The sequence below is a fragment of the Branchiostoma floridae genome, chromosome 6 (assembly GCF_000003815.2).
Source record: "Branchiostoma floridae strain S238N-H82 chromosome 6, Bfl_VNyyK, whole genome shotgun sequence".
NCBI classification, from domain to species: Eukaryota; Metazoa; Chordata; class Leptocardii; order Amphioxiformes; family Branchiostomatidae; genus Branchiostoma; species Branchiostoma floridae.
The window spans coordinates 1,451,360-1,465,925 of record NC_049984.1 but is presented as its reverse complement, the minus strand read 5'-3'; the positions used below and the strand labels follow the sequence as shown (position 1 = coordinate 1,465,925).

The 14,566-nt window shown below is 42.6% G+C and overlaps 1 protein-coding gene across 1 annotated transcript in view; it reads left to right on the top strand.

Annotated features, from left to right (window-relative positions):
* Positions 1-208: 208 nt before the first annotated feature.
* The window catches only part of LOC118417409 (gamma-aminobutyric acid receptor subunit rho-1-like), a 71,583-nt gene continuing 57,225 nt past the window's right edge, over positions 209-14,566 (top strand). Inside the window, exon 1 of the mRNA XM_035822965.1 lies at positions 209-655. Within this exon, the coding sequence (XP_035678858.1) occupies positions 495-655 (161 nt within the window). The 5' untranslated portion in view covers positions 209-494. The remainder of the gene's footprint in view (positions 656-14,566) is intronic.

Here is a 14,566-nt window from a genome sequence, read left to right as displayed (position 1 = left end):
TTACGTAAGAGCCAAGACGATTTTCGATCGGAAACGTTCACGATTAGAAGAATCGACAGGATCAGAAGCTAACGAGTTTCAAAAGCGTTGCCTGTGATTGGCTACCTGTCAGACATCGTCTGCACACGTGGGTGTACGAGCATGATGATGACGCGATGATGACGCGATCCAGTCGCCATCGCCAATAGAGCAGCAGAAATCACGCTGCCAGTAGGGAAGTGGGTTCGCCCAGAATCCCAGCCAACCGGGTGGTACGTTTTCGGCAGGCCTCGTCACGTGGAAGACAGCGCGTCAAGCTCATCAGCTATTCCTCGTGGGCAGTTATGACTTATTGGCCGAGGACTGCCGCGTTCCACACAACAAGAGTCTTTCTGGAACTCCGGGTGTTTTGGAGACTAGGTTGCTCTGCCTCCCGATAAAGCATACCTGTGACAGTGTGAGTGACTGTGTCTGTGAGGCACACCTTACTTGCATTCCTGCCTTTCTGTACAGGCATGATTCGTGTCGCTTTAGATTCCTATTGTAAGGAAGGAAGAATCCCCAACACCATGAAGAGCGTCCCGACGATTGTAACCTGCGTGGCTCTAACGCTACTTTCTACTGCGACATCCCAGCTAACTACTGGTGCTGGGTCTACAGCGAGCACAGAATCCGCGTGAGTACAAGACTTTCTTTCATCTATATATTAGACTTACACCTCATTGGTTACTGACTATTCTGCAAATGTATAGGTCACTACCATCATTACCTCGTCCAGGCATTAAACGACGAAATTTGAATATACATCGATGCATCACACAGACGATGTGACATCGTATGTGGTGTATGTTTAAGATACAGAGAGCATTTGAAAAAATTCTGATAGCATAAAAAAATGAATTCAGCATGTGGCAGCAAGATAAAGCACCACGTTCAGCAACGGCAAAATCACGGCCAAAACATTGCATATTTTTCATACGGAACGGATTTTGTTCTGTATCAATTTGTACCTGCAGCATACTTGATAACGCTCTGTGGAACACAAGTGTAAAGAAACTGTGTGTCAACACTGGGCAGCGAGTGTCTTTGACTGCAGAAGTAGAAAACCCGAATTCCGGAGCACATTCTCTTCTGCCTTAAAGCTAGCGAGTAGTCTTAAACGATCCTGCCATTAGAGACGGCTGGTTTCATTGGTCCGTGCAGGTCTCTGTCTCTGTCTATGGTAACGCAATAACAATCGTGTATCTTCAGGAGAACACAATTACCAAACCGCTCCATGGTTATCAGCCACCCGAATTGCATCAGTCAACTATCACAATACAATATAGTACAGGAACTTGGCAAGGAGCGTCTCTGTGTCTAACGTATTACACGATTCAGTATTGACTGTTGTAGATTAAACTGCTGAAATAAGCAGATTCCACTGATGAAAATAAGCGGAATTCCGTCTTACACGCTTCAGTATTGGCTTATATGTAGATTAAAAACAGTTGAAATGACCTTTGATGAAAATAATCGCACGACGTTTCCCGTCCATCCATTCATCATGCCGACGTAATTAGGCCGCGTGTCATTAAGAAACGCCTACCCGAACATCGCCAACTAATATCAATCGATTAAAATTGCATTAATAACAATAAGTTAGAAACGAAGGACGTGAAAGTTTAATCTGAACACTGTAGACAATCCCACTGTGCTGCCGCACAAGAGAAAACGTGTCCCGCGCAGCACCTTTGGGCTTACAGATTAATTGCGTTGACACGTGCATATGACACAGTGCATAAGGGCTTCACACCTTAATCTAGATAACGTGCGAACAGGTCAGTGATGCTGGCGGTGTGGAGAGAAATAAGCCACAAGATCTCACAATGGCAACGAGGCTCACAAAAGAAGATCACAAAAATCTCCAAACTTGCGATAAATAACAATTGAGAGCAATCCTTACATCGTGGCTGAGGGGAATTCGTAATAATGAAAAACAAATAGTGAAGAGGATCTGGAAAAAAATTCCTCTTTGTTTGGAAGTCCTTTTCTATCAGACACCGACCGGCTTGGATGTCTGTATGAACTACTGAAATTTGGTCGATGTGGTTTCCTGAGGAGTATTTATCAAGGAAAGCAATTTAAACTTAGGTAAGACACTTGAAACGGCATTTATTTTCCGGTTGAATCTAAATACGTTATTGCTGTTGCCTACTGTTGATTTTTGTCGTCTAAGAATACTTAACAAATGAGCATGTCTTAAGACACGATTCCGTAAGTATGTATCAAGCTCTAACTGTAACTTAGCAAATGCCATCAGTATAAAATACAATAGTATGAATGATAGAGTCTTGGAGCCCCATCTGTGCACTACCTATGCGTCAAACCGTGGGCAGTTGGCATGTGTCCAGTAACCAGTGTGCACAGTGCATGGTGATGGGTTTTGCCTGTATACACAGTGCATGGTGATGGGTTTTGCCTGTATACACAGTGCATGGTGATGGGTATCGCCTGAAGCATTTAGCATTCAACGAACCATTTATATGATGGCCACTTCTGGAACAGCTCCAGACTGCGCTTCTCTGGTCCAACCTATAGCCTAAGTTTAAGCCATTTGTCATAACCTTTAGAGATTTTCCTCGGTTCAGTGTGTATTTGCGACAGACGGAGTGCCTCTCGCTGTGGTGCGTTCTATGGAGGCGCCCATTTTGCGTGAGAATCATGAGCAGTTTGGCGGTTATCTATTGCTTCCATTGATAGGATAGGCTTTAAAACATCCATGGACATCGGGCACGCCACCAACAGAATCCTTAGTAGCAAAATAGACCATTGGTTTGAGTATCGCACATTTGTATGTTCCACATATGATAAGGTTCGGACCTAGAGCTGATCCTCTGCACCTGGACCGTACATGGACCTGGATATTTGTACCGGTACCCACACCTAGTCATAAGCTTTAGAGATTTTCCTCAGTTCAGTTTGTGTTGGCGACAGACGGAGTGTCCCTCGCTGTTCAATTGAGAGTCATGAGCAGTTTGGCGGTAATCTATCGCTACCACAGCGCAGTAAACTGCCTTATCGGGCTGATCCGTCTCCCCCCGTCTCGCGTACGGCCACAAAACGGCCTTGGGGGGACTTAGCGCCCTCGGGCTCATCAATCAAAGACACATGACTGTAAATATCGGGACTCATAGCGGAGAACTCTAGGTCAAGCTGTTGCGCTCCTCCACTTTATTCTGTGATCAAATGGCAATTGTATCAATATTGACGCGAACACCTTCCAATGAATTGATTGATATTGACATATTCATCAAATATAAAAATGTGCTCTAATTGGCAGTATAGACCGATTTAACAATATTCTAATGGGCATCCTTCGGGGACCAGAGATTTTTAACAGATCGAGTTTCTTTCCTGCAACAGTTTTCGTGTCTTGGAAAGGAAACAGAATTAGAGGCGACAATAGTTATTCTGCCAAATAAACCAACTACCAGGGTTGAAGATGTTTTTTTTGCGATCGAGCATCTTTTTGCGATGGAAGTAAAATGCGTCCGTGTAGCGTCGAGCAGATTGAACACAGGTTTACACACTTCATATTACGCAGAGTAGCAAACTGAATGAAGAAATTCCATTGAAACGATGGACTGATTAGGCCACCATACATGCTTTTCGAACAAAATGGCTAGTGTGGTCTGGTCACATGCACAGAAAACCAACAGACTCGTCTATAAAGCCTAACACCAGGAGCTCTCTGTGTATCTAATAATCCCATGAGAGATCGGGGAGAGTACGACACATTGGACATACTGAAACAATGGCTAAGGACCGCAATATATAGTAAATGCAGTCACTGGTTTTAGAGCAGAAAGATGTGCATGGTGACGTGGCTATAAGCTTAACCTAGCCACTGGAATGTTGTGGTTTCCTAAGATCAACCGCGCGAATATTCGCACACCAGTTGCATGCCAGAGGCTACAAATAACATGTTCTGACAGTAAGGGAGACATAGACACACAAAGAACTGAGGCTGGCTTTGAACTGAAATTGCCAATTTGTTGCTTACTATTCATCTTCATTAGAAGCGTCTCCGTACGAGTAGCTACACAAACAAGTTTATACAACCAAGTTTGAAAAGATGAACAGATAAAACACCTTTGTTAATGATACGAATATACATTTTGTTGGCATCCATCTGTCTCGGAAGACAATGGTATACAGGTAGCTATGTTTAATATATGTTAGTTTTGCTTTGCCCCTAGTTATGTTGTCTATAGAATACAACATAATGTACATGAAATATAAGGCACAAACGTACATCCTTCATCATGTGTCAACAAAAAATGAAGCCCAAAAGCTTGCACGGCCCCACTGAGCCACCCCTGTGGTCACATGTCCGAAATCGTCATACATCACACCAAGAACCCCATCATCCTGTTCCCTGAGACAAGTCCCAGATGTTCCAACCCATCCATCAACCAAACGCAGGGACAAGCACAGCAGGCGGGAGTTAGTCCATCTCATCAATTCTCAGCGCTCCGAGAATTCCGCAACAATCTACCATCCCCTTGTTGGATGACATATTGACACTTCCAGGGTCACTAGCCTACTTCAATGCTGTGATCATTTTCAATATGCAATTGTGTGATCTATTCTCTTAATTCTAGTTTTTAATTTGTGTTCTATTTATATTGCCAGTTTGCTTTGATTTAACCTGTTCTTTTGTCATTGTACATAATAACTTCCTTTCGAATTTTGTTACAGTTGTGAATAGGGTTTCTTAGCAATTCCGATCACTTCAACGAAAGATTGATTAACAAATAGATCTGGTTGTAGGCTTTCCTTTGGTGCTGCATGCGTGCTGCATGCACGTTGAGGTAATGCAGTGGCATTATGTATGTGATGTGACTGTGTCTTTCGTCCGAAGTAGGTCGTCGGTATTACCATCTGATTTAGTCTGGAATTATTCAAAAGACATCTTTCCTTTTGTTGTAGCGGAATAAAACCCATACACTCACATAAACATAAAGCACAGAACTAGAAAAGCGACCACCACCAAACCAAAAGACCCTTGTCCACGTCCGGAGTCTTCAGCTCTATGAAGTTGGACGTGCACATGAAGAAGAAGAATAAGAATATTCCTTCGACCTTGGAACACCACCGGGGGTTACTCCTAACGAAACGGCTCTATCTTTCTCTATGGCTAACTACAAATCTTCTCCATGGCAAATACATCACCTAACCAATCAGGACCGTTTCCCATCAGGACAAAAAAACAATCGAGTGGCCTTCTTGATTCCGACGACAGAGCCGATAATGAACATGGAGCACCACATGATAGAATTCACCATTGGGACGGAGAGTAATTGAAAACTTGACAAATGTTGAGTTTTGATCAACGGGTATTTGATAAAGATGTAGGTGAACCGTGATTAGTAAAGTCATCCGATGAAAAGTGTTTTAGCTCCCACGTTTGGACCCTAATGGCTAAAAAAGTTAACTTCAGGGTTTACACGGTGTATTCTTTTCTGTTTTTTCCCTCATGTTTATGTAGAAAGAATCTAGCCTTACGATTAACTGACTTAATGTTGGAGACCTTCTACTGTTCATTTTGGTTCCATGTTCTCCTTTTCAACTGCAACTTACAAACATGTGGATTTTATCGGAGAGATTTGAACGGGTTTGCGGGTCTTGGGCGTGCGTTGTGGCTGTTTTAACCCGCCCCCCACCCCAAAATAAATAAAATCACCACAAGACCATTCAAATATTTTATGCTTCAGCTGCAAAATTACTATAGAATGTGTTCTGTGAGAAGGGTACTGGCAGAGAGATGAACAGGTTGTTTTAGATTTTGCTTGAGTGGCGTGCAGAAGCATATGTAACATGCAGAGGTTGACTAATCTCCAAGCAGATCCTACGGTAGCATAAGATAGTATCAAAAGCTGCCAGAGGAGTGAAGCCGACTTCAGCTAATGTGTTTCGCTACAATTTGATTAGGATTTTAATAGCCTTTGTTCTAGCCGACTGGGGGAAGATTCTACCTGGCAAATGGGTACCTCTTAGGCTAGCTACACTCCTTGGCCAGTTTAGTACCATCTTATGTCATCGTAGGATCTGCTTGGAGATTAGAGGTTGACACGTTGCCAATAACTGGAGCACCACACATGTAGACATCGTGGATCACGTGGACGTGATGTACCACCTTCACATCACCCCACACCTCAAATCCTTTCCTGGATATTTCCATGCTGCAATCATCCATTTATACATCCAATTGAGCTCCAAAACCTCCCATGATTGCGACTCTCCGTCCAAATAACGGCCCAATGACCCTGAACCTTTTAGCGCAAACGGTCATAGCTGAGATTGTAGATGTGCCCAGCGAGTTGACTTTCATTACTGGGGTGTTAACGGCCTGCACTGGAAGTGCCCATCCTGCCTCACGGTCATGAACAGCTCTGCAGAAACCAATTAGAGAGCGGAGTCCTGCCGGAACTGATCCGGCTATGGCCCCTCCGTCTCATAGAGACCCGCGGATTGCCTGGGTAAGGCGCTTCTAACGACCGTCAGCTCACTGCCAGAAATTACAGTTTACTTTTGTCATAAAAAGTTGGTGAGCCACGCAGTTCGGTAGTTTACTGATATTAACTAATACAAGTACCTCTATCTTCACCAGAACTGATTCGGCTATGGATCCATTCATCTCATATAGACCAAGAAATTGTCTCGGAAAGGCCTCGGGCATGGTTCAGTCCGTATAGCTCACTTCTAACGGCCGTCAGCTCACTACCGGAAATTACAGTTTACTTTTGTCATAAAAAAGTTGGTGAGCCACGCCGTTGGGCAGCTTATTGATATGGACTAATATAGATACTCGTATCTCTATCGTTATCTATATGGCCGGAATAACATTAACAGCCCTTCGGCGTAACACATCAGCTTCACAGGCACGCGGCGCGGCAGCAGCTGGTTATCGAAAGACATGTCACATCTGACTGCATGCTGTTTAAAGCTGGTGAGGATGTTCCTGTTGCACATGGTGGCACCGAGTTCCACTTAACAATTGTTCTAGGAAAGTAGAAATATTTGAACACATCAATCCTTGGTTGACATAACGGTACCTGGAGATATAACTATTTTTGCCTGTGTAGTTGTTGATAGAGCTTGACCGCAGAACTGGTAAAACATGCAAATACAACAAGGCAGTTTTTTAAATTTAATTTTCTGTTTCAGGAATTGAATATTATTATGACAGGGCATTAGCAATTGATGAATACTCGAAACAGTGACAGAATATATATGACCCATTCATTCCGCCGATGATAAATGTTTGATTAGATAGTTTTTAGTTTAGCCTCCAAACATAATAGAATGTTTTCATACTCAGTATATTCCAGATGGAATCGTCATAAAGGGCGCTACCATTGGGTTTTCTACGTCCTTTGGCCGAATTGCTGATGTAAGTTTGCCTTTTGGGGATGTCACTCACTTGTACATGCAGCACTGACTTGTTGCATGGTGCTGTGGGGTTTGGAAACACTGACGAATCTTTTTGCTTGGCCTTTAACGTATCGATTAAAGCGTTATCTACCCAACAGCGTCTCAATGGGGACACACACCGTCCTGGAGTAAATGCTTCGTGGTACACTAAGTAAGCAATTATCCCTACCACAGGGCCACGCGAGGCTTTTTAGAAAGTGCACATGTTGATAAGAAAGAACAGTCGCACTGTCAGTGGAAAAGGTGTTATCAACTTTACCTAGAGGGATGGAATTTCAACATGTTCGTGGTTTTAGGCTAACGATTGCAAATCATCTTCGAGCACACTAGGTATGTTAGTGAGAAAGTACAAAACGTTTAAAATGTAGATATAAGCAGTGTTCCGATGGTTAGCGACTACCTTTGAACCAGTGGATTGAAAGTTCGAACTGCTTAATATAAACTTCGTTAGAAGAAGCATGTTAAGGCCATTTAAGACACCCGAGGCCTGTAGAATATCATGGTTAATACATTAGCAAGAGCCCTTCCATTGTGTCAGAGCTTTTGAAATGTACGATAGCATCGTTGTTGTTGCTACTTTACATCCCGCTGACTGTTAAACCGTAAAGGCGACTTCTTCATTTCTTTTCAAACCGGAAATCACTACCCCGCTACTTCACAATTTTCCAAGAAGTATTAAAATCCTGTAGTTGGGTATTATATGCCTCCTGCACAATTCAATCCGGGCGATGCCAAAACGTTTTACTCCAAACAAGCATGAGCAAGCCTTCAAGCGCCTATGTAGAGGATTATATTGTGTGAACACGAACGCTATTATTGACAATGACAATGACAATGACAATGACAATGACAATGATGTTTATTGCATGTTCATGCCCCAATGGGGCTAAATGCATTAAGTTTGATATAAAGTTAATGACAACAAATAAACAATGATATATCCTAATAATAACTATTTTCTACAAGCTTCGTCCCTCCTCTTAAAACAAGAGTAAACGAACTTACACAGTTCTTCCAAAATGTCATAGTTAGTTGATGACATCAGATATTTAAACATGTCTACCTTTGTTATGTTTGTATATTTCTCTTTAACACGTTTAACATTAACAAGGCTATTACGCATATCATTGTACAGAGAACACTCTAGTACAAAGTGCATTTCATTTTCTATACACCTGACATTCTTATTACAAAACATGCATATTCTATCGTCAGGAGGAGTTCGGGTGTATCTGCCAGCTTCAATTTGCAGTGGGTGATCGCTGATCCTTAATTTAGTCATGGCTCGGCGATAACTAAAATTTGTTATCTCTAGGTACTTTTCTCTTTCATAAGTAAGCTTGAATTTTCTGTAGGTTCTTAACTTATTACCTTGGTTTTCCTTCATGCCAGGAGAATTCATTTCGGAGTAAAAATTTTGAACAAAGTTGTCTTTCAGTCTTTGGTTTACTTCGGACTGAGCGAAAGATGTGTTGCGATCACTGTTAATCAAAAGATAGGCAAAACCAGACTCCTCCAGGATTTTACTAACATTGGAAAACCAGCATGGTATGTTGCGACTGTGTAAGTCCTGCTGTACAAGAAAAGCTTCAAATTGTAGACTATTTCTTGGCACTTCTTTAACTAATCTTTTGTAGTATGAATACAATCTAGTATATACTTCGATCCACAGAGGATACCTGCCTAGTTCTGCCCTTGTTGCAAGATTACTTGAGTTTTTTCTTACGCCTAATAACGACTTGCAAAACTTCAGATGAACTTGTTCAATGGGTGACTTATCATTTAATCCGATTTTGCCCCATACCTCTGCACCATAAGTCAATATTGGGACAACGCAGGCATCAAATAATTTACAATATACTGAAATTGAAGGATTGGTTTCTCCTAGTGTTGTTTTAATACTGAACAGAGCTCTTAGCGCCTTCTTTTGTAGTGTTTTTAATGCTGTTGTGAAGTTGCAACCTATTGTAAGCACCACTCCTAAATAGCAATATGAAGAAACTATCTCTATGTCTTCGTTGAGTATATGAAATTTGAGATTTGAGAACATATGACCCTTTTTGTTAAATACGATTATTTTTGTCTTATTTATGTTAACTGATAATTTCCATTTGTTGCAATAGAGACCTAGTTTATCAATTGCATTTTGAAGACCATTTTGGCTAGTTGATAGTAGGACAAGGTCGTCGGCATAAAATAAACTTGATACTTCAGATGTATTTAGCAAGGGCGCATCAAAATCTCCTGTATTCAGTTCGTCTGCTAAGTCACTGATATATAGGTTAAATAGTGAGGGACTTAGAACACAACCTTGCCGCACTCCTATTTTGACAGGGAAATTTTCACTTAAACCTATATTTGTTTTCACACTCGCTGCGGATTGACTATATAAACTTTTTAGCATATCAAAAAATCTACCGGAAATGCCTTTTGATATGAGTTTGAATAATAGGCCCTCGTGCCAAATTGAATCAAATGCCTTGGATAGATCCACAAAGCAAGCAAATAGTTGATTTCTTGACTGTGTATATTTGGAAATCAACGTTTTCAGAACAAATATGTTATCTGACGTTCTGTAATTCTTCCGAAACCCTGCTTGATTTGGTTTAAGAATTTTGTTTTCCTCGAGAAAAGAGGAGAGCCTTTTGTTTAGTACAGAGGTAAACAGTTTCCCGAGACAGCTAGAAATGGAAATCCCGCGGTAGTTGTTAGTGTCGTCTTTTCTCCCTGATTTGAATATGGGCACTATGTAGCTTTTTGACCAGGTTTGGGGGAATTTTCCACTAAAAAAGGTGCGATTGAATAATGCAACAAGAGGCTTTAAAAGTAAGCTGTGTCCCGCTTTCAGCATTTCGTTAATTATCATGTCTTCGCCGCTCGCCTTTTTGTTTTTGAGAGCCGTTATTGCACTACTTATTTCAGCCTCCGTGATTTGGCAATCAAGAGGCCCTTGCTCTGTGTTGATCATGAGTTCCTCCAGTGCCTTTAGATTGTCTTTAATTTTCATTTCAAATTCAGTGTCAAAATTTTGCCTCTCAAGCCTACGTTTTTCATGTAATGCTTTGAAGTGAGTTACCCATGAATCAGGCGGAATTTCTTCTAAAGCTTTTGGAGTAGAATTGGCGTTTTTATTACAGACTTTCACATTCTGTTAGCGTCTCCAATTTCCTCTTTCGCGTTGACCGTGACCGCATGCTATTCGCTCCTGTTGACCTGCATCGCAATGTTACGCCTCACACGGTGTCTATGAATCGTATTGACATTAGAAGTTTCTACCGTATTCATCATTTTGTACATCAGGTGCATCAGCTGTCGACCGTCTCGCGAGACGACAAGAGCCGAAGAAGAGCTCTTAAGCTACTTAAACTGTATTACTGCGCTTCTGTGACTGCAAAAAATGCATGATGTACAGAATGACAAATAAACTGGTAGATGTACCAACTACTGAGTATCTTAAACCAGTTCAAGAGCAAGAAATAGCTATGCCTTCAAGTTCCAAAGTTTTTAACCAAGGATTGATGTGCCAAGAACAATAAGCGCATAGCTTCAAAACAAATTTTGCAGTCAGATAAGCAAAAGGTAGGTGTGACAAGTCACTCAGTGTGATATAACCAGCTGCTGATGCCTCGCCGAGTGCCTGCGAAGCCGGTGTGTTACGCCAAAAGGCGGTCGCATATAGATACAGATACAAGTAGTTTCTCTGACGTGTATCCACTTGGTTTTTCATCGCCACGTAACGTAAGTTCTAAAGAGTTATTATAGTGTAATCTGAGTAAAGCTGGTACGATGCCCAAACACCGTCCCAATGCCGGAACAGCTGAGCCGATAAAACACGGCCCCCATTAAGTTTCCCCGCTGACCGACCTGACCGCCCAGACGGATGTCGCTGACGCACGTTCCTGACGTGTTTCAGCTCCAGCATTCCTCCTCACGGATGTTGGATTAGCCTTTTACATCACCCCAAAGTAGTCATACCCTAAGGTCCCATCCAATCATCTCTAAAGACGTTTGCGCAACATATTGAAGACACTCGGGTAACTTCAGGCCCCCTGTGTAAATGCCTCACGCAGTCACGGGGCCTCGCAGATATTACAGCTAACCCCGGTTTGTTGCCTCATAACTTAAACAAGACACTTAAAGTGTGCCTTGCAAATTAAATTGATCCTCCTTCAATGTATTCTTAGTCCCAACGGAGGTTTGGTTAGACTCCTACGTCTATGCCGATGCCATGCAGATTTCTTTTTTGACGTTTGTAACCTAACCAATTAACATAAGACCGTTACTCAGCATCCGGTACTCATTGGGATGATACACATAAAAAAGGTATACTACATTCTAAAGGCCGCATACTTTCTAATGTCCCCTTTCCACTAGACGGCGATCGCGATGCGCTCTCACTGCGACCTGAATAGGATATGTGTTACCTTTGATTTCTTACTCGGTATATCATACAACATGCTAAAGTGTGACAGAGAGGACAACAAAAAACACATAGTGTTTCCTTTCTATACAATTCGTTAAACGATCTGTCAAATTTTAGGTCGCAGAGAGAGCGCGGCGAGAGCGCCGTCCTAGTGGCAAGGGAGTATAAAGACCTAAACAGAACACCACCCACGTTTTAGCAAAACACAGATTTTCTATGGAGAATCATGCAACGTATGCAAGCCAATTAAGTCGAACACTTTTAAACCCCAAGGCACTTGCCCCACAAAGGTGCATACATGTTCAAGCCTTAATCCATACTGCAACTTTCTGATTAAGAGCTGTGATACTCCTAACTTAACATGTCTGCCATGTGTGCATTCCTGTTCTATAGAGTGGTATATCTATCAGACGATTATAGTTGTGCTTAAACAGTGTCTTGCTGCACAGTGCACATCTCTACATCACGTCTGGAGTTCTAAAGTGGTTTACATCATCATCCTACGCCGCTATAAATAACGTAATACTCCTCAATCAATCTCAGAGCTTTCTCATGGGCATGTACTTACAGGAATAAATGATTTTATCCCCAAGAGCAATTAAACTTATGCATACGTTTCACAGATCAATATGAGCGAGTAATCCCAAATGCCATTTGGAACCATTTTACTGATACTAATTGTTGTGATGAATAGATGAAGACCCTAATTGTATCGACATGACCTCACTGAGGTCATTGACAACGTAAAACTACTGGTAAAACATGAAAATGCATCAATCAAATATTTTCTTACTACTATAGCTGGCTAAAGTACTTGGTTTTATACCCTTGCTCTGAAGTGTGCCGCCTGCTGTAGTGATTACACAAACGTTGTGTGGCCCTGGGTTACTGAAACGGAGATGAGCGCGATGTGGGAAGTATTCAACAAACCTTAAACTATTTATCGGAACCTGCCATTGACATACGGGTACGGCGGAATGCCTACACTCTGGCAGCAGCAGCGGCAGCCGTGACTAATCGAGCGGGCATCAGCGGGGATATCTGATAAACCAGTCTTTAAACGGCCGCTGAGTAAAACCAGTGAACCGTGGCGGGCGGTAATGAATCCCTGGTCCTGACCACTCGGCCGGAACATCGCCGGGTTTACGGCGCTCCTGCAGGTCCCTTTACGGCACCTTCCAGCACTGCTATTGGTCAAGCTGTGGCTCCAGCAGGTCCCTTTACGGCCCCTTCCAGCATTGCTATTGGTCAAACTGCGCCTCCATCAGGTCCATTTACGTCACCTTCCAGCACTGCTATTGGTCAAGCTGTGACTCCTGCAGGTTCCTTTACGGCACATTCCAGCACTGCTATTGGTCAAGCTGTAACTCCAGCAGGTCCCTTTACGGTACCTTCCAGCACTGCTATTGGCCAAGCTATGGCTCCAGCAGCTCCCTTTACGGCACCTTTCAGCACTGCTATTGGTCAAGCTGTGGCTCCATCAGGTCCCTTTACGGCACCTTCCAGCACTGTTATTGGCCAAGCTATGGCTCCAGCATCTCCCTTTACGGTACCTTTCAGCACTGCTATTGGTCAAGCTGTGACTCCATCAAGTCCCTTTACGGCACCTTTCAGCACTGCTATTGGTCAAACTTCGCCTCCAACAGGTCCCTTTACGGCACCTTCCAGCACTGCTATTGGTCAAACTGCGCCTCCAACAGGTCCCTTTACGGGTACCTTTTCACCATTGCTATTGGGCAAGCTGTGGCTCAGCAGGTTCCTTTACGGCACCTTTCAGCACTGCTATTGGTCAAACTGCGCCTCCAACAGGTCCCTTTACGGTACCTTTCAGCACTGCTATTGGTCAAGCTGTGGCTCCATCAGGTCCCTTTACGGCACCTTTCAGCACTGCTATTGGTCAAGCTGTGGCTCCAGCAGGTCCCTTTACGGTACCTTCCTGCACACCTCGTATATACCGGCTATACAGATACAGATACAAGAGTTCCGTTTGGAGCACTGATATACGGTCCCTGACAGTTAGCCGCACCTGTAACGGTCTTGGTGCGGCTGTGCTGGATAATCGTGTTGGTGGGTTTATTGGGAGGACCTGGGGTTGTTTATCAACCGCCCTGCCGCAGTATCCGCCCATTCACTGCTACGGAGGGTTTACAATCACAGCTTCTGAAAGAAAAAGTTAACAACTTTTTTTTAAAAGATGCAGTGTTTTGAATAATCCGCTTATTGAGCAAAGCTTTCCATTCAATCAATAATCGTAAGGTTTTTTAATATGCAATGGATTTTATACGAAGGTATCCAGATACCATTACTAAAGCCATTCATCAATTGTGTGCACATCTAATTTGTAAGCGTTAGCCATTTATCCTTATAAAATAGATCTCCTTATGAAATTTATGTAGTATCTCTTTTATCTGTACGTCACACTTGTATGGATTGGGCCATTACATATTTCACAACCTTAATGGGACCTAGTTAAGGTAAATGGTCTGATGGTTAAGTCGTTATTTATAAAGGTGCATTGGGATGTAGCTGGTTAATGTAAATATTTCTATCATTGCTGACCAGATGTATTTGTTTAAGCAGAAGAATGTGTACAATCTTCCGTTTCGTAGGTTATCGTTGATTATATACAAATGCGCTGATTGGGTTGTAGACGGGAAGCGCTGGTCTGCGAACATCCCAGCATAT